Source organism: Mus caroli, chromosome 1 (genome assembly GCF_900094665.2).
Source record: "Mus caroli chromosome 1, CAROLI_EIJ_v1.1, whole genome shotgun sequence".
Taxonomy (NCBI): Eukaryota; Metazoa; Chordata; class Mammalia; order Rodentia; family Muridae; genus Mus; species Mus caroli.
This window is the reverse complement of record NC_034570.1, coordinates 165,678,810-165,701,068: the sequence shown is the minus strand read 5'-3', so window position 1 is coordinate 165,701,068 and position 22,259 is coordinate 165,678,810. Positions and strand designations below refer to the sequence as shown.

At 41.9% G+C, this 22,259-nt stretch overlaps 1 protein-coding gene across 1 annotated transcript in view; it reads left to right on the top strand.

Moving 5' to 3' along the window:
* Window positions 1-9,830, top strand: part of Fh (fumarate hydratase) — a 24,943-nt gene extending 15,113 nt beyond the window's left edge. Inside the window, exons 6-10 of the mRNA XM_021157570.2 lie at window positions 1,344-1,509; window positions 3,149-3,352; window positions 4,987-5,114; window positions 7,068-7,221; window positions 9,640-9,830. Of these exons, the coding sequence (XP_021013229.1) occupies window positions 1,344-1,509; window positions 3,149-3,352; window positions 4,987-5,114; window positions 7,068-7,221; window positions 9,640-9,782 (795 nt within the window). The 3' untranslated portion in view covers window positions 9,783-9,830. The remainder of the gene's footprint in view (window positions 1-1,343; window positions 1,510-3,148; window positions 3,353-4,986; window positions 5,115-7,067; window positions 7,222-9,639) is intronic.
* Window positions 9,831-22,259: the final 12,429 nt, after the last annotated feature.

The following is a 22,259-nucleotide window of genomic DNA, read 5'->3' as shown; positions in this document are numbered from 1 at the left end:
AACAAACAAAAACAACCCAAAAACCAAAACAAAATAAAATAGTGTGATGAAAACTAGCTGAGGGTGAGAACTTGATTGCTGCCTGCTTGGATGGACTCTTGGTTGTTCTGTGGCAAACAGAAATAAAACTTCATTAGTTAGCAAACATTTTATGGAAGGAATGAAGAACACTTCAAAGCTTTAGCTATTGCTATAGTTAGCAAACATTTTATGGAGGGAATGAAGAACACTTCAAAGCCTGAGCTAAAATATTGCCTTTTTCTGGCATTTTCTGCAGTGTATTTCATCTGTTTCCCCTGGTTGTTAAGTTGTTTTTTTTTTTTGTTTTTTTTTTTTTCATGTTAAAAGCCACTATGCTAAAAATCATTTTGAGTCATGACTTAGTCTCCTGCATGATGTCATTATACTATTTATCATGACAGCAATTCTATTTTCTTTTTTATTTTATGAGAAACATGACTTTTAATTGGAATTGTCTTTTCAGGTTTTGCAACTTTCAAAATACATGCTCTAAGTGCATACAACTGTTATGTGTGCACTCATACACACACATGCAATGGGGGAAATTAGATCTACCTTTTCCAATGTTTTCTTTAGAATATACTGAAACCCTAACCCTAATCCTAATCCAAAGTATTCAGTTTTTCAGTATTTTAGGTAGGGGAAAAGATGTAGTTTATCTTGGCTTACTAGATAAGGCCAATTGTAAAATACAGAGGGTAAGGAAGGTTTTTGTCCCTGCATAGTTGTTAGTGGTTCACAATGCTGAAAATATGGTAGACAGATTGATGGTTACTTTAAAGTGTGGTGTGAGAAGTAATGTGCCTGCTGCTGCTAGCATTCGCTAGCATTCGAGGGCCCAGTGCCTCTGGGCCCCGCCCACCCCTGCAGGCTGTTGAACTCCTTACTTCCCTCTTAGGTCTTTGTAAAGTTGCTTCTTGGCTTCCCTCTCAGGTCTTTAAGCTGAAATTGTATAGAAAGTATTTCTATTTTCTTTTTGTCTTTGGAGAATATTTAGTAATTTTTCTCTTTGGGCTACATTCAGATGTGGGGGAGGGGATCAGCTCACTGGGTGGATTGTAGGTGGAACAGTAGTTCAGTGTAGTGGAGCTATTCTTCTTAAAGGTTTATTTCATGTGCTCTTTGCTTGACTCTGTTGGGACATTCAGTTATAAACTAAGCTACATGTTATTATTTGCCTTGTAGATTTGAAGCCCTTCCTCTTTATCACGTGAATGAATTAACATAATCTTCTGAAGTGCATTTTAAAAGCTTCTGTTTAGTGCCATTAGGGTGCATTGTAACTGATAGGAGTTTGTTCTTACAGTGATTTCTCTTCTCAGGAATTCAGTGGTTACGTTCAGCAAGTCCAGTATGCGATGGTGAGAATAAAAGCCGCCATGCCAAGAATCTACGAGCTCGCTGCTGGAGGCACTGCTGTGGGGACGGGGTTAAACACCAGGATCGGCTTCGCAGAAAAGGTGGCCGCAAAAGTAGCAGCACTCACAGGTTGGGGACCACACACATTGCTACTCATGTTCTTCACATAGCTTATGCATCTTGTAGATATTTCTAGGCTGAATTCTTCTGAAATTAAGGAGTAACATGTTCCCATCAAACATGGCTTGTGTCCATGTCGGAAGTTAATAAAGTTTATCTTACTTTTAAAGGCTTCCATATAAGAGTTCATCGGCATGCGTTCACATGTTTTGTTTGTTGTCTGGTAGCATTCAGTCCTTTCCCTTCAAAGCTGTGTTAAGCATTTTTCAAAGAAAGCAGAAACAGTTGACTGTTGAGAAATTTACACATGATAAGTGCACTGATAGCTTGGTCTTTGCCTGTCATATTTCTTTGCCGTAACATCTTTAAATACTATTCCCCCACTAGTACAGTATTGTTATTGTTATTAGAACCAGCTTGTCATGTCCAGAAAACTGATTAGTAATAAGTATATAATACATATCACAAGTAATAGATGAGTTCTTAAAATATTCAGTTTTTAAAATTTGTATATATATATACATATATATATATATGTGTGTGTGTATGTATACAATGTATTGGATATTCAGCCCTCATCCAAGCCCCAAACATGTCTCCTCCCAACTTCGAGTTCACCCCCACAGTATGTATCTCCAAGTTTAATTTGTGCTGCCTATATATGGCTATGCATTGGTGTGGGATCATCACTGGGATATGAGCAATCCACTCAAAGAAAAGCGAAATTCTCCTTCCTCCAGCTGTGGATAGTTTCTCAGGCAGTATAGGGAGTGTTCTTCCCACGCAATAGCTGGTTCTGTCCAGAGGACAGCATTTCATAGCTCTCCTGCCAGCTTCTAGCCAGCCATTCCTCCTGCCTTGTCTTCTGAGATGCTTTTGGGCCTTGGGGTCAGGGTGATACAGAAGTGTTTTCTGTGGCTCACACTTATTCATTAGCTGAGGGTTTTTCTTTTTTCTTTCTTTCTCTCTTTTTTTTTTTCCAAGACAGGGTTTCTCTGTATAGCCCTGGCTGTCCTGGAACTCACTCTGTAGACCAGGCTGGCCTCGAACTCAGAAATCCACCTGTCTCTACCTTCCAAGTGCTGGGATTAAAGGCATGTGTCACCATTGCCGGGCTCATACTTTAATAGTAAGGAACTGTATTAGGATTTGGAGTACCCAGATTTCAGAATCTTTGCTTGTGGGATGGGTGGACTTGTGTTCTCAACAGTAGATCTGGAGTAGACAGAAGATCAGAGTGTAGACAGAGGCAGAATGGGTTTCACAGTTCTCATCCTTGCTCAAGAGCAGTCAGGCCTTGTATGCATGTACTTCCTACAGAGTTGTGTTAGGACGGAGGCCTTTGGGGATGCCTTATTTGACTATTAACATAGCTCCACTCTCAAGCGTTTTCCTCAAGTGGAAAGTTGCATTTATTTTTTATTGATTTATAGATTTGTATATGTAGATTTATTGATTTATAGTACTGGGAATCAAACTCAGCCAGAACATTGCACGCAGTGTTACTCAAGCAAGCAGTGTCACTGAATTGTGCAACCACCTCTCTGTTCTAGTTTGCTTTGTGTGCACTGGGCTTTGTTTAACTTGCTTAATGCTGGCAGGCGTGTTTACTCTCCCTGTTTACCCTCGGCGCTCCTTCCTCCTGCAGGTTTGCCTTTTGTCACTGCCCCGAATAAGTTTGAAGCTCTGGCTGCTCATGATGCTCTGGTTGAGCTTAGTGGAGCCATGAACACTGCCGCCTGCAGTCTAATGAAGATAGCAAATGATATTCGCTTCCTGGGTTCTGGTCCTCGGTCAGGTTTGGGAGAGCTGATCTTGCCTGAAAACGAGCCAGGGAGCAGCATCATGCCAGGTACGTACGCACATAGCTGATAAATTCTGGAGCAGGGATTTGCAATCATAGGACATGTCTTTTCACTCACTGCCATCCTTGAAGCAGTGGGGATGTATGAGGAACACTGTTTTACAGTTCTTACAGACCTTTTAGGAGTATCACCAAGTCAGGACATGAGTGGAGTTAGCAGCATGGTGAAGTTCCATATTGGAGCTTCTGTGTAGTTGTATCCTTCAGCCTAAGCAGAGAGCCCCGCAGAGTACAGCAGTCAGCCTGGGCTGCAGGAATATAAACCCTGCTGAAGTCTGTGTGTCATGCTTTGCCTCAGGCTCTGTCCTGTTAAGTCAGAGTGGCAAACACTAGAGCCTGGCCAGTGAATGGAGCTGGAGGAACAGACGTTAGGGAGTGGCTAATAAGTTGACTTTAGTTGGAGAAATCTCTTGATATTGGGTTCTACTCACTCAGCATTTTACTGGTGGCTCAGGGTAGACTGAGAACACTTGCTTATCGGTTAGAAGAGAGCAAAAGTTGATGTGGCATATGTTGCAGAACAGAGTCAAGATTCACAAAGGCTCCGCTGGAGGCCAGTTGACCTATACTAAAACTGACAGTAATAATTTACTGTATAAACTTTTATATAGATTGTATATACTATATTTTAAACTATATATGTTATATTTGTGCATAGACTGAAAGAAAGATCTCGATTTGCAATACTTTGTATTGACGTATAATCAACTATACATATAGTCTAGTTGATTGCAAATTCAATAATTGTTAAAAAGAAATGGGACCAAGTATGGTATGTACATGGTTAACCCTGGCACTTTGGTGACTGAGGCTAGAAGATTATAAGTTCAAGGCCATCCTGGGTAATATAAATAATATTTCAGGTCTGACTGGGTAACTAAACAAAACCATGTTTCCAAAAGAAAAGACAAATGGAAGAACATCACAGACAAAGGGCCAGTCCTCCAGTGCATTCTCTACAGAGACAGTGTGTGTGGCTTCTTAAGGAGCTCTGCTGCGCTGGAGCCCTGGGTACGTGGGCAGTAAATAGAGTTCCAGCGTATAATCTCCCCATAGCACCACGGCCTTCTCTGTGTAGACCTTATTTATTGGAGTTGTCATCTCTTTTCTTGGCTGCCACCCTCTTGAAGGGCAGAGTCTTTGTCCTTCTAATTATGTACTTTGAGCCTGGTTGCCTAAATGCATACACAAGAATGAAAGCCGTAACAATGGGAACCTGTATCAGTTTTCCTTGAGTGAATCTGTGTGCTTATGCGTCCCCTTTCTTTGATATTGTTTTGTGTCTGTGATATTGGGATTGAACCCAGGGCCTCCCTCATGTTTGAGAAGTATTTCTGTCCTTAAGTTGTATTCCTAGAATTCTTTATACTTTTCAAGTCAAGATCTCACTAAGTTGCCTAGGCTGGCCTTGACTCAGAAGCTCAGGTCGTCCTTGAACATGGAATATTTATGCCTCCACCTCTTGAGTGACTAAAATTGCAGCCTATGCCTCAACTTTGCCTTATTTTATGCCTTTATTTAAAAACATTAGATTTCATTCTTTGACTAATATAAAAACAGTCATAAGTCATACAGGAAACCATGATTATATTTGATGAGATTCTACACTGGTTTTCTCAAAGGAAAGGTGAACCCTACTCAGTGTGAAGCGATGACCATGGTTGCAGCCCAAGTCATGGGGAATCACGTTGCTGTTACCGTTGGAGGCAGCAATGGACATTTTGAACTGAATGTGTTTAAACCAATGATGGTAAGCCTTCAATTTGATTTTTAGCAGTTTTTGATTGAAGACCAATAGCCAGTGCTCTTGTCTTCCTTGAGGGTTTCTGGAGCTTCCACCGAAGCTAGCTGTGTAGTAGGTAATCTTAGTCCTACTGGAATAACCTGGCATATCGGGATTCAGTCTACTCAGCTCAAGTGATTTGGTAGTCTGCTTTTTAGGTGGAATGAAGATGTGTGGAAGTAAGACAGGGGTTTCTTTGTCTTCTACTGCCATTGATGCCAGCAGCTAGAATCAGTTCAAGACTGTCTAGCACCTTCCTTAAAGCCCTGTCTCCTACTCAGGCTGCTGCTTTGTGCCATCTTTCTTCAGATTTGGTTGTGAAAGCTTGACCCATTGTCACTCTCTCTTACGGTTTGATAACTGGTCCAGCCTCAGCCCCTTCACATACTTGCTCTGAGCTCTGTCATCTCCATCATCATTTCCTTCTTCTGTCTCATCATCATCTTTCTTTCTCATCCATTCTCTTAGGGTACCATGTTGACCCTTTCTCTGTTTCTTTAGTGCTTTCTCTGTCCGCAGCAAAGCTTTTTTAAATTTATTTTTTGCCTTTTCCATATGGCTTGGAAACTGTCCTCCAAACTTCTCCTTTTTCCTTCATCATTCCAACTATGGAGCAAAATGGTGTCATCTTGTATGCAGGTTCCTGAGCTTCAGATAGCTAAGCTGTGTCACTATTAAGTCCTTCATTCATACAGTGCTCTATCTGAAATACACTAGAGGCTTATTTCTTACTGGTTTGTGGTATAAAGTCTAATTGATAAGAATACCCAAGTAACTGTGAGTGTATTTATTTAAGTTTCACTGTGGATCACACAATTTTAGGTGCTCACAATAAAGCAATAAACGTGATGATTTTGGTTTTTGCATTCATGGCATGTATACCCTGCTAGGATTGGTCAATGAAAGACAGGCCGGAGTGAGCGTTAGATCTGTATCCTTTTGCATCCAGGCCAGATGCCTGACATGTCCAGATGCAGAACAACTGTTTCTGCTGTATTTTAATCCTTTCTTGTGTTTTAAAAGTAAAGCCGCCTTATCCCCTCTTTATAAATATGAAGGAGGAAAAGAAAAGGTTTGGTGGAAACAGTCTTTCATGGCTTAAAGTAAAACCACTGCTTCAGAGCCTGAGAGAAGGATGGACATTGGGGTGGGGAGTAGACTCAACTGAGGAAAAAAAGGTTGGCTTTAATTAGAAAATCAAGATGAAATTTGATTTACAATTGAGTCATTTCAAATTAAGCTTTAATATCTAGTTTCTGTTAGAGTCCATTGGTGGAAGGAAGTATTGTGTTCTTCCAGACCTTTTTGAGTTTTAGACAGACGTATATATGGGAAGTGTTGCTCAAAATAAACAGGTATTAAATGTACCAGTTGGCTTTCTATGACCTTAAACATCATGTGATGTTATTTTAAAATGAACTGGACTGTTCCATTAAGCACAAAACCAGAGAATCCAAAAGTTAGCACGCATCTCAGGACCCCGAGCTTCTGCTCGGCTTTCTCTTGCATAGATGAGTCTTCATCCACTTCTGGCTATCGGCTTCTGTGACAGGCAGGATGACTGAATTGTAGATACAACAAATCTTGCCCATTTAGCATGTTCTCCATGGGCTCTTTTATATTAGTCACTCACCAAGGGCTGTCTTGAGATACTTATCCACCAAGGGCTGTCTTGTGTTAATTACACACACATTTTTTTTAAAATCATTTTTAGATTTGTAACTTTGTGTCCTCAGAGTCTTCCTTTCTCACTGGTTTTCCGGGTATTATACTGCAGGATTGGTAGGAGTGGTGTATGGTTATGGAATTACATGTCCAGTATGGAATAGTAAATAATGCAAGTCATTGGACAAAAGCAAAACAAAGTAAACTGAGGTTTAGAAACGATTCTCTTTCCTTCTTCCCGTGCCTCCCCCACAGATTAAGAATGTGTTGCACTCAGCCAGGCTACTGGGAGATGCTTCAGTGTCCTTTACAGAGAACTGTGTGGTCGGGATCCAGGCCAACACAGAGAGGATCAACAAGCTAATGAATGAGTCTTTAATGTTGGTCACAGCTCTTAATCCACATATAGGTAAGTTTGGAGGGTAATGCCATTTTGAAAACAGTACTGAAAAGCTTAAAAAAAAGAAACATTTAAAGTTTTTGAAAAAAATCTGTGTGTGTGTGTGTGTGTGTGTGTCTGTCTGTCTGTCTGTCTGTCTGTCTGTCTATGTGTATCTGTGTGTCTGTATTGTATATCTATGTCTGTGTCTGTCTGTCTTCCCATGAGGTGCATGTGGAGGTCAGAGCTGAGCTTACAGGGATCAGTTCTCTCCTTCCACCATGTGGGTCTGTGAGATGGAACTCAGCAGCAGTCTTGTTGGAGAGCACGTGGGTACACAAAGCATCTCAGCAGCCCTTATTTCATAGTAAGGACCTCGGATGCTGGGTGTTTATGCAGACAACTGGAGAAGGTGATCTGTAAGACCCTCGTTGGTAATGTCACTAGGTGGCACTGCCTGATCACCGATGATAGCAAATGGATTCATTTGTTTCTTCCTTTCCTAGATACCATGTAATATTTTGATTTTGTTTTATTCAATTCAAATATAGAATGTTACAAATTAAAAGGGAAAGATATATATTGATGTTTATAGGGAAAGGTAAAAAAACTAAATGGTTTTTCTGAAACTATCTTTTGTGTTCCTAGTCTTTTCCTGATTTTAACTGTTTTATGCAGACTTAGATTGCAGCTGACCACCACCACTGTCCATCCCATTAAGGCATCTGCTCTGGCTTTCACAGGCTGAGGCCATCACTGTGGTCTGCTGTGCAGTCCTGCTCTGTAGATGGCATTGGTCTGCTTTAGAATGAGTAATGATACAGTCTTGTATCATGATGCAGTTAACACTTTAGAATGTTCAATAATCCTGACATTAGGGGGCTGATATTATTCATGGTTTTATTTATTTATTGATCTATCTATCTATCTATCTATTTTAGTTTTATAGAGTTGGTAAAATGATTTGACTCATTTAAAATTGTTACACACCAGTATTCAAGTTGGAAGGTACAAAGCAACCCTAAAGGCTTGTGAGAGAAGTATTTCACTTGATTTTCATGTGTTGCCAACACTTCTAAGTTAGACACCCTGTTTAAGCAGATGCCTGGGAAGCATCTTAGACTCTAGGACAGAGACACCCAAAGACCACGTACTTGGCAAAAGTGCTTTATGACCTTGGCAAGAACCACCGCACTGGCTGAGTGAGGCCTGGTCTGGGCTCTTAGTGGCTCTGTGATACACGAGGCTAGTACTGAGTACTGGTTTGTGTGGTGAGCAGGGACGCTTACGTTGTAGTCCTCATTCACACAAAAAGCACAGAAGACAGGTTGACCCAAGAGTTTAACGTGAACATTCTTTCTGCAAGTGACTCGGTTACTCCATGCCTGTGCCAGTACAGTGAACATGCATAGATTCAGCTAAGACTGAAGTGAAGCAGGCACAGTTTGGTTGTGGTTGCATCCAGACGTGTACCAACCACACTGCACCACCTGGTTACCACATTGCCTCAGCAGGCCCTACCCCCTTGGTCATAGTCCTCTGACTTTTAAGTTTACTTTGCCCTCTGTCACTGACGTCATTGTCCTTGCCTTTGCCTTCTGTGTCAATTTTCAATGTCAGAGCGACCTTGAGAACTTCTCAGTGCCAGCCGTCGTGTAAAAGCAGATGACTGTTGAAGTGAACCAGGGTCTCTGATGTTTTGCTTTTTGAGGCAGGGCTTGCCGTGTAGCCCAGGTTGAGACTCACTGTCATCCCTGGATGCTAGGGTTACAGTGCATCATCCTGCCTGGGTTGCCTGGCTTCCTTGGTGCCAATAGATATTTTGGCTAAAATTCTCCCCTCCTTATCCTTGTAATGCCTAAACCCTAAGCAGATGCCAGGGAATGGCAGCCGGTGTGCTGGAGCATCCAGCAGGGCAGGGCTATGGGAACTATGGGAACCGGTCCTACTGGCCGGTTTCATAGCTGTCTGCTCTGCCGACCTGCCGCAATTAACGTTTTAGTGCTGCCTTAGAAAGATGATTATTGGACAGCATAGCCAAGTGTAGATTTTATGCTGTGGTGCTGCTTCTCTTCTCTTCTCTTCTCTTCTCTTCTCTTCTCTTCTCTTCTCTTCTCTTCTCTTCTCTTCCTTCTCTTTTCTTTTCTCTCTCTCTCTCTTCCTCTCTTTCTTTCTTTCTTTCTTCTTTTTAAATGTTTCTTTTAATTATTGGTTCATTTCAACATAGGTCCATTTCAACAAATCTTGGATAAAATGAGGTATGCTTAAGTCTATTTCCCAAGAAAATCAAGGTTGTATTCTATAGAAGACATGATAGTTATTGGCATGGTCACTTTATAGTTTTAAAATAGATTATGTTATATAAGAGGCCTGAAACATCAGTATCAGTTGCTTTTTATTTTAGAAAAATTTCACTACTGATGTTTGTGTTGTGTGTCTTCCCTTCAGGGTATGACAAAGCAGCAAAGATTGCCAAGACCGCACACAAGAACGGATCAACCTTAAAGGAAACGGCTATTGAACTTGGCTATCTCACAGCAGAGCAGTTTGATGAGTGGGTGAAACCCAAGGACATGCTGGGTCCAAAGTGACTTCAATAAATTTATATTAAAATAAACTTAAGAAATTTACAAACAAGACCTTTTTAAAATTTAATCTAATTTTTTTACTTATTCACTTTATATCCCACTTACTGTCTCCCTCCCTGTCACTTACTTCCACAATCATCCCTCCACCCCCACCATCTCGCCTTCTTCTCTTTGCTGGTGGGGTCCCCTCCAGGTATCCTCCCCACCCTGACACTTCAAGTCTCTGCGAGGCTAAGCACATCCTCTCCCATGAAGGCCAGACAAGAAGGCCCAGCTAGAAAAATATATCCCACATATAGGCAACAGCTTTTGGGATAGCCCCCCCCCCCCCCCCCCCCCGCTCTAGTTGTTCAGAACCTACATGAAGACCAAGCTGCATGTTCTGCTGCATATGTGTGGGAAGGCCTAGGTCCAGCCTGTGTATGTTCTTTTGTTGGTTTGGATTCTGAGAGTCCCAAGAGTCAGGTTAGTTGACTGTTGGTCTTCCTGTGGAGTTCCTATCCCCTTCGAGGCTTGCAATCCTTCCTCCTGTTCTTTCATAACAGTTCCCAAGCTCTGTCCACTGTTTGGCTATGGGTGTCTGTATCTGTCTGAGTCAGCTGCTGGGTGGAGCCTCACATGTTCCTATCTGTTACCATAACAGAGTAGCTTTAATAGTGTTAAGGATTGGTGCTAGCCAATGGGATGGGTCTCAAGTTGGGCTGGTTACTGGTTGGCCATTCCCTCACTCTCTGTTCCCTCCTGCGTGCCTGCATTTCCTATAGACAGGTTAAATTTTGGGTTGAAAGTTTTGTGGGTGGGTTGGTGTCTCTTATCCGCTCCACTGAGGTTCCTGTCTGGATACAGGAGGTGGCTTCTTCAGGTTCCATATGCCCAATGGTGCGAATCACAGCTAAGATCACCCCCACTGATTCTTGGGCACCTCCCTTAAGACTGTTTTTAAATGAAAATGAGAACATTAAAGAGGATACTATGTATACTTGAGAATCTTTAAGCAGCAAATTAGTCATTTGCATGAAGCTCCAGGATTACAGTAAACTAAATCAGTGTAAAATAAAGTTTACTTTATAAAATAAAAGACAATAGACTAATTTTTATCTTATGCTAAATAACTTATATAGTCAAACCTCAGATATATGTGCATATGTGTTTATCACCTCAAAAGCTTTTTAAAAGAGTCATCAGTTTTTAAAGACTTAGTTTGTGGTTGGTTGTATGTCACAACTTTCACTGATACTAAAGTTCTTCTTATTGACTCATAAATCATGTCTCTGACTAGCTTGAATTTTCCTGTGTTCTTAGGGCACATGAGATGCCAAGGCCTTTTGAGCAAGGATATATCTATATATTATATATACATATATAATATGTGTGTGTGTTTGTATGTGTATGGTATGTTGTGTTGGTGTCAGGAAATAGGATCAATTAAATACCTGCTATACTACAGTTACAAAGAATGATATGCCTGGGCCAAGAATTCCTTAGTACTTGTTGGAAAAGTATACCACCAACTCTTCCGTAGCAATTCAGTCATTGCTTATATAGAAGCCAAGAGTAATTAAAACCAGTCTTAAAGGTGTGTTGGGAGATCATCCAGGCTTTTCACCTCTCTCTCCCTTTCTCTTGTACTGGAGGTGGGAAACAGGTAGTACTAGATAGATACTACCATTGAGTTCTTTCACCAGTCTTTTTACTTTTTTGAGACAAGGCCTCATGGAGTTGCCTAGTTTTCTTGAATTTGCTGTGTGGTCTGGTGTTGATCTTGCAAGCCTCATTCCTTCTGAGTAGCTAGGATTGCAGGGCTTAACCACAGTTGGCTGAATTCTAATTTGTTAAACTTGAGTGGACATTACAGTTTTTCTTTATTTTTATATATCTGGGTGTTTTCTTTGCATGTATATTGTGCACCATGTTCATGCTTAGTGCCCTGGAGGCCAGAAGAGAGCATTGGATTTCCTGGAACTGGAGTTAAAGATGGCTGAGTCACCACATGGTGCTGGGAATTAAACCCAGGTAACCCTACTAGAGCAGCCAGTGTTCTTTATGACCAAACTGTGTCTCCAACCGTAGGCCTTTTTATTATAAAGAGTTTTGTATTTCTCAGTGCTGGGGATTCACCCTGGGGCCTCAAGTGTGCTAGCCAGGCTCTACCACTGAGACACCTTCTCACCTATAGTGTTATATTTGCTAGTGGTGGATGGTGACACTACGATGCTAGAGTTTGCTTTAGGATAGAGCATGGTTTCTCTTCATTGTTTTTTAAAGAAAGGTTTTTATTGAAATTAATAAAAATCAGATTTTGTACAGCCAAAGTTGCAAATAACTGGTAGTTGTAAGAATTGCTGCTTAGTTGTGACGTGTATTCATTTAGATGTTAATGTCCACCTTGACAGGCTGTCGTTTGAGGGCTTGTCTAGAGATGTAATGAATTAGGTAGTAAAGATAGCATCAGGCTCCTAGCCACTCAAACAGCTTTTGTATGACTGACTCAGCCCAGCACCTTATAGGCCAAGGAATCCTTTGAATTGACAAACATCTCTGTTGTTACTGAAGAAAATAGAATAGTACAGGGAAACATCTTGGAAAGAAGGCTTTTAGAATTCTCTGTTGGATGCTTGCATTGAAGGTTAACTTCATGCTTCCACTGGGAAATATGGGCTCTGCGGACCTCTAGCAAAGTCCAGAGACATAGATGTCACATCTATGAAAGGAATCTAATTGGTTGAAGCCAGAGAGATTGCTAAACATGATGCACAGGAAGGCCTCATCTAAAAGCATTTGCCAGCTCTGAGACCATTCAGGCCCAGATTTCCTCTGTTCCTTCCCCATCTCCATGGTGCTAATAGGAGAGATCCTATTCCTGGTAAAGAAGGGGTGTGGTGGCTTGTGCCTTTAATCAGCCCCCTGGAGGTGATGGGAAGCAGGATCTCCCTGAGGTCAAAGCCTGCTGGGACTGAATGGTGTGACCAAGTCTTTAAAAACAAAAAACAACAAGCAAACAGAATTAACATCAACAACACCACAAACCACCAAAGTCTTGCACAAAAATGTCAAGCTTAAGATAGAGACATAGACAATCCCTTCATACCTGGGAGCAAACCTGAAAGGCCTGGCTTGCCCTTCCTTTCCAGTTTTCTTTATATAGTTTTTGTTTGTTGTTTGCTATTTGTTGGTAGGTTTTTTTCTTCATCCATATCTTGCTGTGTACTCTATGCCAGTCTCAAACTTATGATTTTTCTGCTTCAGTATCCTTAGTACTGTGATTATAGCCACTTGTCACCTTGTTCCACTTTTCATAAAGAGTTTTGTTGTTGTTGTTTTGGTTGGTTTTCTCAGCAAAACATCTCAAAGGAAGAAAATCAGAGGACTTATAGGAACAGGTCCATCTGGACCTGTCAGTTCAACAAAAAAACAGCATAGAATTCACAGAAAGCAACACGTTTACTCATTTCCTAGATGCTTGGCCTGACTGGCAGAAGTAAAATATTCACGAACACTAGAGACTTCCATGCTTAGACTTACTAACAACCACGCTCCTTCATGGCTATGTTCCTTTATTCCTCTTTGACTATCTGGTCTGAGGTTATAGCAGGGAGAAACCCGAGAATCCAATGTAATGTTTTGTTTTGTTCTTAAGAAAAAATTTCTAAAGATAAAATTAAAACTGCTAAGCCCAAACGATTCAACTTCTTGGACTGAATTCATTGAGTTGACAGTTTAGCCTAACAGAACTTTCATCTGGAATGTAGGTAAGGAGGAGGAAGGCACTACAGATCGTTGGTTTTGTTTTAAGCTATCACAGAGGGGTGATCACAAGGCACTGTGTGAATACAGGCAGGTGAAACCATTGTGAACCTCTGAGATTTTACTCCACTCCTCGGTTTTCCCCAAAAGGTGGAGGGGCTCCGGGCTGCTTGTCCCCTCCTGCCTGCTGTGTAAGCACAAGACACCACATGTTAGTCTATGCTGCCTGGATGGAAAGCTGCGCACCCCGAGGATGAAGTGGAGACACAAACATTCCTGTGTCGCTGCACTGTATTCTTGCAGGGTGAGCACGGGCTAAAGTGTACTTAGTCTAGTCAGCTGAGGAAGAAATTTAGGGAGGAAGGCTCTTGAGAGCTATACATGTTTGTCGGTAACGTGGACTCATTATGGCGGCTTAGAAGTGAGGGTTGCAACTCAAAGAAAAGGCAGTGAACCAGAAGGGAGCTGAGAGGTGACCGCTGAAGGGAAGATGCAGCGATGACGAGCTCGGTACTGGGTGCTGATCTCTAGATGCCAAGGAAGACAGGAAGCTGGCAGACTAACCTAGCGTGGTTAAATTCCACCTCGGTGCCTGCTAGTCAAGTTTCTGGGTACTGCTCTTGTCTAGAACCCACTACCTCCATACAGTGCAGCTGTTAGTGTATGCTTCATACTCTCCCGAGCTCGTCTGTGTCCATGAGGCACCCAGCAAAATGCCAGCCTCAGTTTTCTGAGCTCTGAATCAAAAATGGGTGAAACTGCAGACACTTAAGAGATTTTAAGCCGGGCGGTGGTGGCACATGCCTTTAATCCCAGCACTTGGGTGGCAGAGACAGGCCTCCCAAGTTCGAGGCCAGCCTGGTCTACAAAGTGAGTTCCAGGACAGCCAGGGCTACACAGAGAAACTCTGACTCAAAAAAAACCAAAAAAAAAAAACAACAACAACAAAAAAAAAAAAAACAAAAAAAACACACAACAGAAAAACCAAAAAAGAGATTTTAAGAATGTATGAGTAAGATACAGTAGCGTGTTTGTGTATTATAACATCTCTTACGTCTTTTATGGGATAAACTTTAAATTATGCCAAATAATGAGTTACATTACTGTATTTTCATACATATATATCATTACATATCTTTATTCTTTTCATTCCACTCACCTGTTCCTGACCCTCTCTTTCCCAGAGATTATCCCAGCTTTCCTCTTTTGTTACATATATTTCATTGCTTTTTATTTCTTTCATATGATGGCTAAGTCAGTTGTCAACTTGACACACCTGGGAAGAGGGAACTTCACTTGAAGAATTGCCTTAATCAGATTGGCCTGTGGGCAAGTCTGTGGGGACAGTTTCTTCATTGCTAGTTGATGTAGGAGGTCCCAGTCCACTTGGGGCAGTACCACTCCTAGACAGACAGGTCTGCCTGTATAAGAAAGGCAACTGAATATGAACCTGGGGGGCAAGCCAATAATCAGTTTCATGATCTCTGCCTCTAGTTCCTTCTTTGGGTTCTTTGATGATGGACTGTGTATCCTGTGAGCTGAGATAAATCTTATCCTTCCCAAGTTGCTTTTGACCAGAATGTTTGTATCACACTAACAGGAAGACAAAGTAGAACAGGAATTGGTACCCGAGTAACATTGCTGTGATGGACCTGACCATGCATGTGGCCTTTATGCCTTGGGTGGTTTGTGTAGGAGAAAGCTGGAAGACTTTGGAGCTTTGGGCTGGAAAAGCCTCTGAGTGCTCAGAGGCTAATAAGCTGTAAGAAATTGGAAGGTAAGAACAGCAGACAACAGAGGCCTGGCTTGTAGGGTTTCAGAAGTAACCTAGACTGTCAGAAGGGAAGTGCAATTTTAGATTAAGAGGCTATAGAAGTGAAATCTTGGCATTACTGGGACAATGGATGCTGGTTAACCAGAACTGAAGAGTTAGCTGTGAGTAATAAGAGACCAACATCACTGAGTTGAATTCTCCTGGGAATATTTTCTCAGAGTCAGCACACAGTAGCTGTCGTCCAGAGGGTGCCAGGGCCACATCTCAATCTGACAACTAAGCTTCGGAAAATAGTGAATAAAGTCTCCCACATAGTACTGATTTTGGTGTCATGTAAACTGCAGGAGTTTAAGGGCCATGGAAAGAAACTGAGCCTTGGCACCATGCGGCAGGAATGGACTTCCAGCAGTGGCAGTAGAGAAAGCAGCCTACTGGAGATGCGGGAACCATGGATGGCCAGCCCGGATTGACAGGTATTTAGTGGAACCAGCCTGTGCCTATTAGATAATCTGTGTGTACTTCACACGGCAGAACTAAAGAGGTAGCTACATAAGCCCTTTGGAGCCCAGAAGATCACAAGTGAGTCCCATATATTCATTTGTTAAAGGACATCTAGGCTGGTTACATTTAGTTAGTTATTGGGAATACTACAATGTTAAAGAGGCCTATGCAATCTCTCTTTGGGATGTTGTTTTAGAGTTCTTTGAATATATAACCAGAGTGGTATATATAGCTGGGCCATGCAGTAGCTCTGCTTTTAGTTTACTGAAGAAGCTCCATGCTGACTTCCATAGCCAGGGAGCCAATTTACATTTTTTACAGTGTGTAAAGATTTCTCTTTGTCCACATTCTTGCCAGAATTTGTTGTCATTTGTTTTGATGATAGCTATTCTGTCTGGGGTTAGACAGAATCTCAGAGCAGCTTTATTTACTTATTTATTTACTTAGTGTGCCTCCACCACCCCCTTTGTGTGTAAATGTGTGTGTGCATATGTGTGTGCACATACATTTGTATGCATGTGTGTACATGTGCAGGTTTGTGTGTGTGTGTGCGTGTATATTTATGTGTATGTATTCATGTGTGTGTATAGCTCATGTGTGTGTGTGTGTGTATGTGTGTGTGTGCACATGTACAACCAAATATGTATGTCCACATGTCATGGTGCATCTGAAGAACAGAGGATAACTCACAGAAGTCAGTTCTCTCTATCATGTGTATTCTGAGGGGTGAACTCAGAGCCTTAACTTCATTGAGCCATGAGCCTTGATAACAAGCACCTTTGCCCACTGAACTAGTGACAAAAGTGACTTTAATTTAATTTTCTTGATAGTTAAGGATGTTGACTAATTTTCTCTTTTTTTACTTTTTTTTTTCATTTTTATTAGATATTTTTTATTTACATTTCAAATTTTATCCCCTTTCATCATTTTCCCTCTGAAAACCCCCTATCCCATCCTCTCTCCTGATCACTTGTATTTCTTCTTTTGAGAACTACCTATTCTGTTTATTAGCCATGTATCGACTGAATAATTTAAGACTTTTTGGTGTTTAATTTTTGCAGTTTTTACTTATTGTGAATATTAATCTTCTTGTCGGATAGCAGGTCATAACAATGAGAAGAGTAAATTATATGAGGATATTTGTGGGAGAAAGCAGAGGAGAGTGATTAATGGGGAGAAAATGAAGTCATACGTGGTCTGTATAGGTAGAAGCAAACTTTAAGGCTCTTTATAGGAAGGACACATGATCACACAATGGCAGTACCAGCATGTTCTAAGACGGCACTGTTGGGCTCTCTGGTGTTGCTTGTGCAAGACCATGTGAGGGGTTGGTACTTCCAACCCCTTTGAGCTGCCTCAGTGTTCCTAAAAACAGCTTAGGTAACTATTGCTGTTGTGGTTTGTATCTGAAATGTCCATCGGAGGCTCATGTTTTGAACACTTGATCCCCATCTGCTGGTGCTGATTTGAGAGTTTGTAGAACCTTTAAGAGGCAGGCCAAGCTAGCAGAAGTGGGTCGCTAGTGACAGACCACTGATGATTGTACCTACCCCCCAGGTCCTGCCTTTCTCTCTCTGCTTCCTGGAGTGTTGGGGCATGAAACATTCTACTCTACCATGTCTTCCCACAGTGAACTAAATCCTCTGAGACTGTGAGCAAAATAAATCCTTTTAACTTTTAAGTATTTCTATTGGGTATATTGTGATCAGGATGCAAAGGTAACTAATTAGCATTCTTTAGAGGTGCTTGCTATAATAAATCTAATGGAGGCATACTGCCAGGCAGTCTTCTCTCAGGATCATGGCACCCACAGGACAGCTGAACTTTTGCTGGTACTTGTCATCATTCCCAACTAACAGGCGTGGTATTTACCCACTCCCTTGTGGTTTGAAGCTATAAACACAGCTGCCATTTTGTAAGCCTTAGAGCCCATTTCAACACTGTTGGGGGTCTTTGTTTTCTAGGATTGTACCCCATCTGTCTTCTAATTTTCTTTGCTGTTGCATAGATTTCTTTCTTTCTTACAGCCGCAAAAGGCAGAACACAGTAAATAGGTCACATGATATCCGTTCATCCCATATATCCCTGTGCACCATTTTCTTCCTTGGCAGTGACTTTAGAGTAGGAGGAAGCATCCTAGGGAGGAGAGCCAGAGCAGGAAACCAAGGTGTTTGGGTGTCAGTTTCTTTGGGTTAAATCATGGTTCTTCTTTTCTGTTTCTCAGTTTTGTTTTCTTTTTTTTTAACATGACAATTTTGAGAAAAGAAAGACTTCCCATGAGTTAGCTTCCTCCAGTTCGGTTTTCCCAGCTATGATGCTCGCACCCCGGAGTTTGCCTCACTGACCACTAGCTATTTTTATTTTAGTTTATCTTTTATACCTTTCTCTTTTCACCTATTTAAAGCTTACAGAGGAGTTAAGAGGCTGGGATGAAAGGCTCCTCTGTATCCCCCACTCAGCTTCCTCTCATGCTAAATTCTTACATAACCATGGTACAATAGCCAAGGCTGGGAAATGAACACCAGTACATTATCGTTAGCTAAACCACAGACTTGTCCTCAAACTTCACTAATTGGAAATAATGAGAATAAAAAGGAGCAAGGAAGCCGAACATCCCTGCTGTGCTTCTTCTTTCTGGGATTCTCCCCAGGTCTCCACATCAAGAAGTGAAAGTTAGGTTCGAATGGTCCCACCTCTCTCCCAGTCTGTCAGAGCTTCTCAACCCCTTGTTGCGTTCTCTCATTAGATGCTTATTAAGAGGATGGAGCCACCATTTTGCAGAATCTCCTAGATTCTGTAAAATTCTATAATTTGTGATCAACCTGATTGAACAGAAGTTGAATATTTGGCTGTGTTGGTTTGGGGGGGGGGCACACCCCTGGAAACCATTACTTGAGAGCCATTCATGTTAGAAGCCAGGCTAGCCTACAGAGTGAGAACTGATCTTAAAAGCAACCACAATACCACAGCTGAAGAGAATACCATAGAAATAATGCTACAGTGGCCTGGTGTGTCTCACAGATGGTGCTAATGTTCAATAAAAAGGATGCATGCCATGTTTCTCTATCGCAAAGTTACTATCTCTCCCTCTGCAGTTAGAGAGCAGGTTGGGCCAACAGGCTGAAATTACGACTGTTCTCCTCAAACTTCCTTGTGCTTGTCATCCATTAGTGAGCCTTGCCTGCAGCTTTACTGGCAGCTGCTTGATAACTATCCCCTGTTTCTTACTTTATGGTTGCAATTTGTTATGTGGAATTCTACTGTAGGGAAGAGCTGTTTCCTTTCCCCATTGACTGTGTCCTAGTCTGCTTTCCTGTTGTTGCAATAAGTACCATGACCACAAGCAACTTGGGGAAGAAAGGGTTCCCATTAGCTTACAGGTTACAGTCCATCATCAAAGGAAGCACAGGAAAGAGATCAAGGCAGAAACTGGGAGGATGGTACAGCCCACAGTGGGCTGGGTCATTCTATATTAATTATTAACTAAAACTATGCTTCAGAGATGTGCCTGCAGGCTAATCTGATGGAGGCGATGCTCTAGTCAGAGTTCCCTTTGTGCAGGTGCCTCTAAGTTTGCATTGAATCGGCTGCTGCAATTAACTACAGCCATGTGCTTAGTATTTTATTTATGACAGTAAGGAAGGACGGTGTGTTAGTCTTAAGCATCAATGTGCTGTGATTAAGAATCACTTAGGAGATACACTCTCTGCCAGGGCCTTTCTAGAGAGGTTTACCTGAGCAGGAAATACTTATACTTGAATGTGGGCTGCATCATCCCATGGGCTAGGGTGCTGGACTGAATTCAAGGAGAGAATGATCAAGACATCCCTTTGTTCCAATGTGAACAGTGGCCTGATGCTCCCAGCCATCATGCCTTCCCTGCCATAATGAATTGTATTCCTTGGAACTGTGAGCCAATATAAACCCTTCCTTCCAACTATTTGGGGACAGTGGTGAGGAAAATAAAGAACACAGTTGGAAATGTATTTCATTCTGTGTCCAGTGCCATCACTTCTTATTTTGTGAGTTAGTTTGCTCTTAATTTGGCCATTCAGGTAAGAGATTATATTTTTCTTTAGAAACTCTTCTAGTTCTCTCTCTGTGTCTCTCTCTGTCTCTCTTTCTCTCCCCTCCCCCCTTTGTGTGTGTGTGTGTGTTTCTTCCTTACTTTTCAGCTACACCAAGGTTTTGTACCTTTAGTACCTGTAATGATTTTTGGAATGTAATAACATGTGTCCTGTGGGGTATAGTATGTATAGCCTTTTAGTAGCAAATCTGACTAGTCATTAGGTGGCTGGTAGTATTTTGTTCATTCTGTCATACACTGTACACGTGTAAAACAAGACCCACTTGTATCTCAGCAACTTTGCTGCCCTATAATACTGTCAGGTGATAGAGTACTTATTGCCCCTTTAATAACAAACTGAATAATAACAAACTGATAATAACAAACTGAATCCATACCTTTACTTATGGAATAAGGTGTACATTTCATGGATCTCTAAGTGAACTTAAAACAACTTTACATCACTGAATAAAGGTTAAGAAATCTGAAGGGATGGTTGAGAACAAGAATACACGAGCACAAGGTGCCGACAGCACACACTCCAACACCTTTGTTCAAGGCAGACAGCACCCAGAGAGTGAGTCCTTCTGTAGTCTAAGGTGCAGGATCCACCACACCCTCAGGAAGGAGGTATCAAAGAGTCTCCCAGGAGACAGGCAGCTGGAAAGGAAGTGGCTTACATCCTCTGGAACAGAGCCGGAATCTGAATCAGAGAGCTTCATAGTGCAGCAGGAGTGTGGAGCCTTTATGGCCAGCAGCTTAACTTATCTATTGCTGGTAGGGTTGGGTGCATTTTACAGAGTGTACACACAGATAAGCTCCAGAATGGCTGAAAAAAAATAATCATATAGGTTCGTTATTTAGATGGGTGAGATGATTAAAGATGACGAGCTTTTGAGCTGGTGGGTATCTGACTATAAAGAGAAAGAGTCTGCCAGACATAGCGGGACTTGACTGTGGTATCAGCACTCTGGAGGCTGAGGCAGGAGGATATTGAATTCATGTCCAGCTTGGATTTCACAGGGTAACCTTGTCTTAAAACACAGTATCAAACTTCTTGGAAAGATGTGCCCACTGGTATAACAGTGTCTTCCTGATTGAATTTGGGGGTCACTCCATGGGATGGAATACATGCCTGACACTGCTGGTCAAAAGTCTTTGGCTGGGGAAGTCACAGGCTCTATGGGGAAGCTACTAATGGCGTTTTACCAGATGGACATGTATTTAAACTTCCTTCTTTTATACCTATAGAGTAGTGCAGCTCTTGGTCGACTGTCAGAGAACCCTTGTGTGATGGACAAATTAGGGACACATCCTGATAAAAACACTAAGAATAAGTCATTTGTGGGTGCTTGATTCCAAATAGAATGTCCATACCACCCCCTCTGAGGGTCAGGGATTGTAGTGGATAAGGAGGCAGAAGGACTGTGGAAGCTGAAGATGGGGGGTGTGGGTGTGGTGGGGCGCCATCTTCTGAGTATCATGAGTCCATATAATCATTAACATACAGAAACTGCAATTGCCAGTGTGGGATCTAAAACAATAAATAGGAAAGGAGGGACATGAGACCAGGAGGGAGCTAGTTAAGACAAAGAGGGGACTTGGATAAGGAGAGAATGAGAGAAGGTAGTGGGGGTGTGAACGTGGACACAGTGCATTGTGTACAAATGTAATAATAAATAATAATAAATAATAAGGAAGGACCCAAGGGCCACTGCAGAGAGGCCAGTGTAGCCTCATTTATATTACTTCCATATAATGCTTTTGTGCTAGATGAACGTTCAGTTTCCTGAAGGTAAGGGATGATTGTCAGAGGGCAAGCTGGAGGGCTGAGGACCTTGTCATCAAGGTGACATCAGAAGACAGGGAGTAATGGATGATATTGTACCTCAAGCTAAAGTACCAGACAGGAAAAGACAGTAGATGGGGCAAACTCCAGCACTATGCTGACATTTGTAGGGAGGGCTTATGGGGCCTTAAAGAGCCAAGGAGGTGAAGGACATGTAGGATAGTCATGGACGATTCTAGTGAGACTGTTTCATGCAGTGAGAATGATGGGACTTTAGCATGAGACGATTGCAACAATATCTGAAAACCTACACTCTGGCTCCATTCTTCTCAGTGGTTGCATCCTCTAAGGCACTGAGGATGATGTGCAAACCCTGATAATCTACTTGTGGCCTATCTAAGGGGGCTTATTGAGATGCTGAGATGGCAGTGGTGGTGTAGAGGACAATGCTACACTTGGTGTCCAAATGTATATTTGGCTTCAACACTGCTACTTGTTTGTCCTGTGACCACAGGGAAAAGGCTGACCTTTCTCACCAAGCTTGCTTTCTTTCTCCTTCCTTCCTTCCTTCCTTCCTTCCTTCCTTCCTTCCTTCCTTCCTTCCTT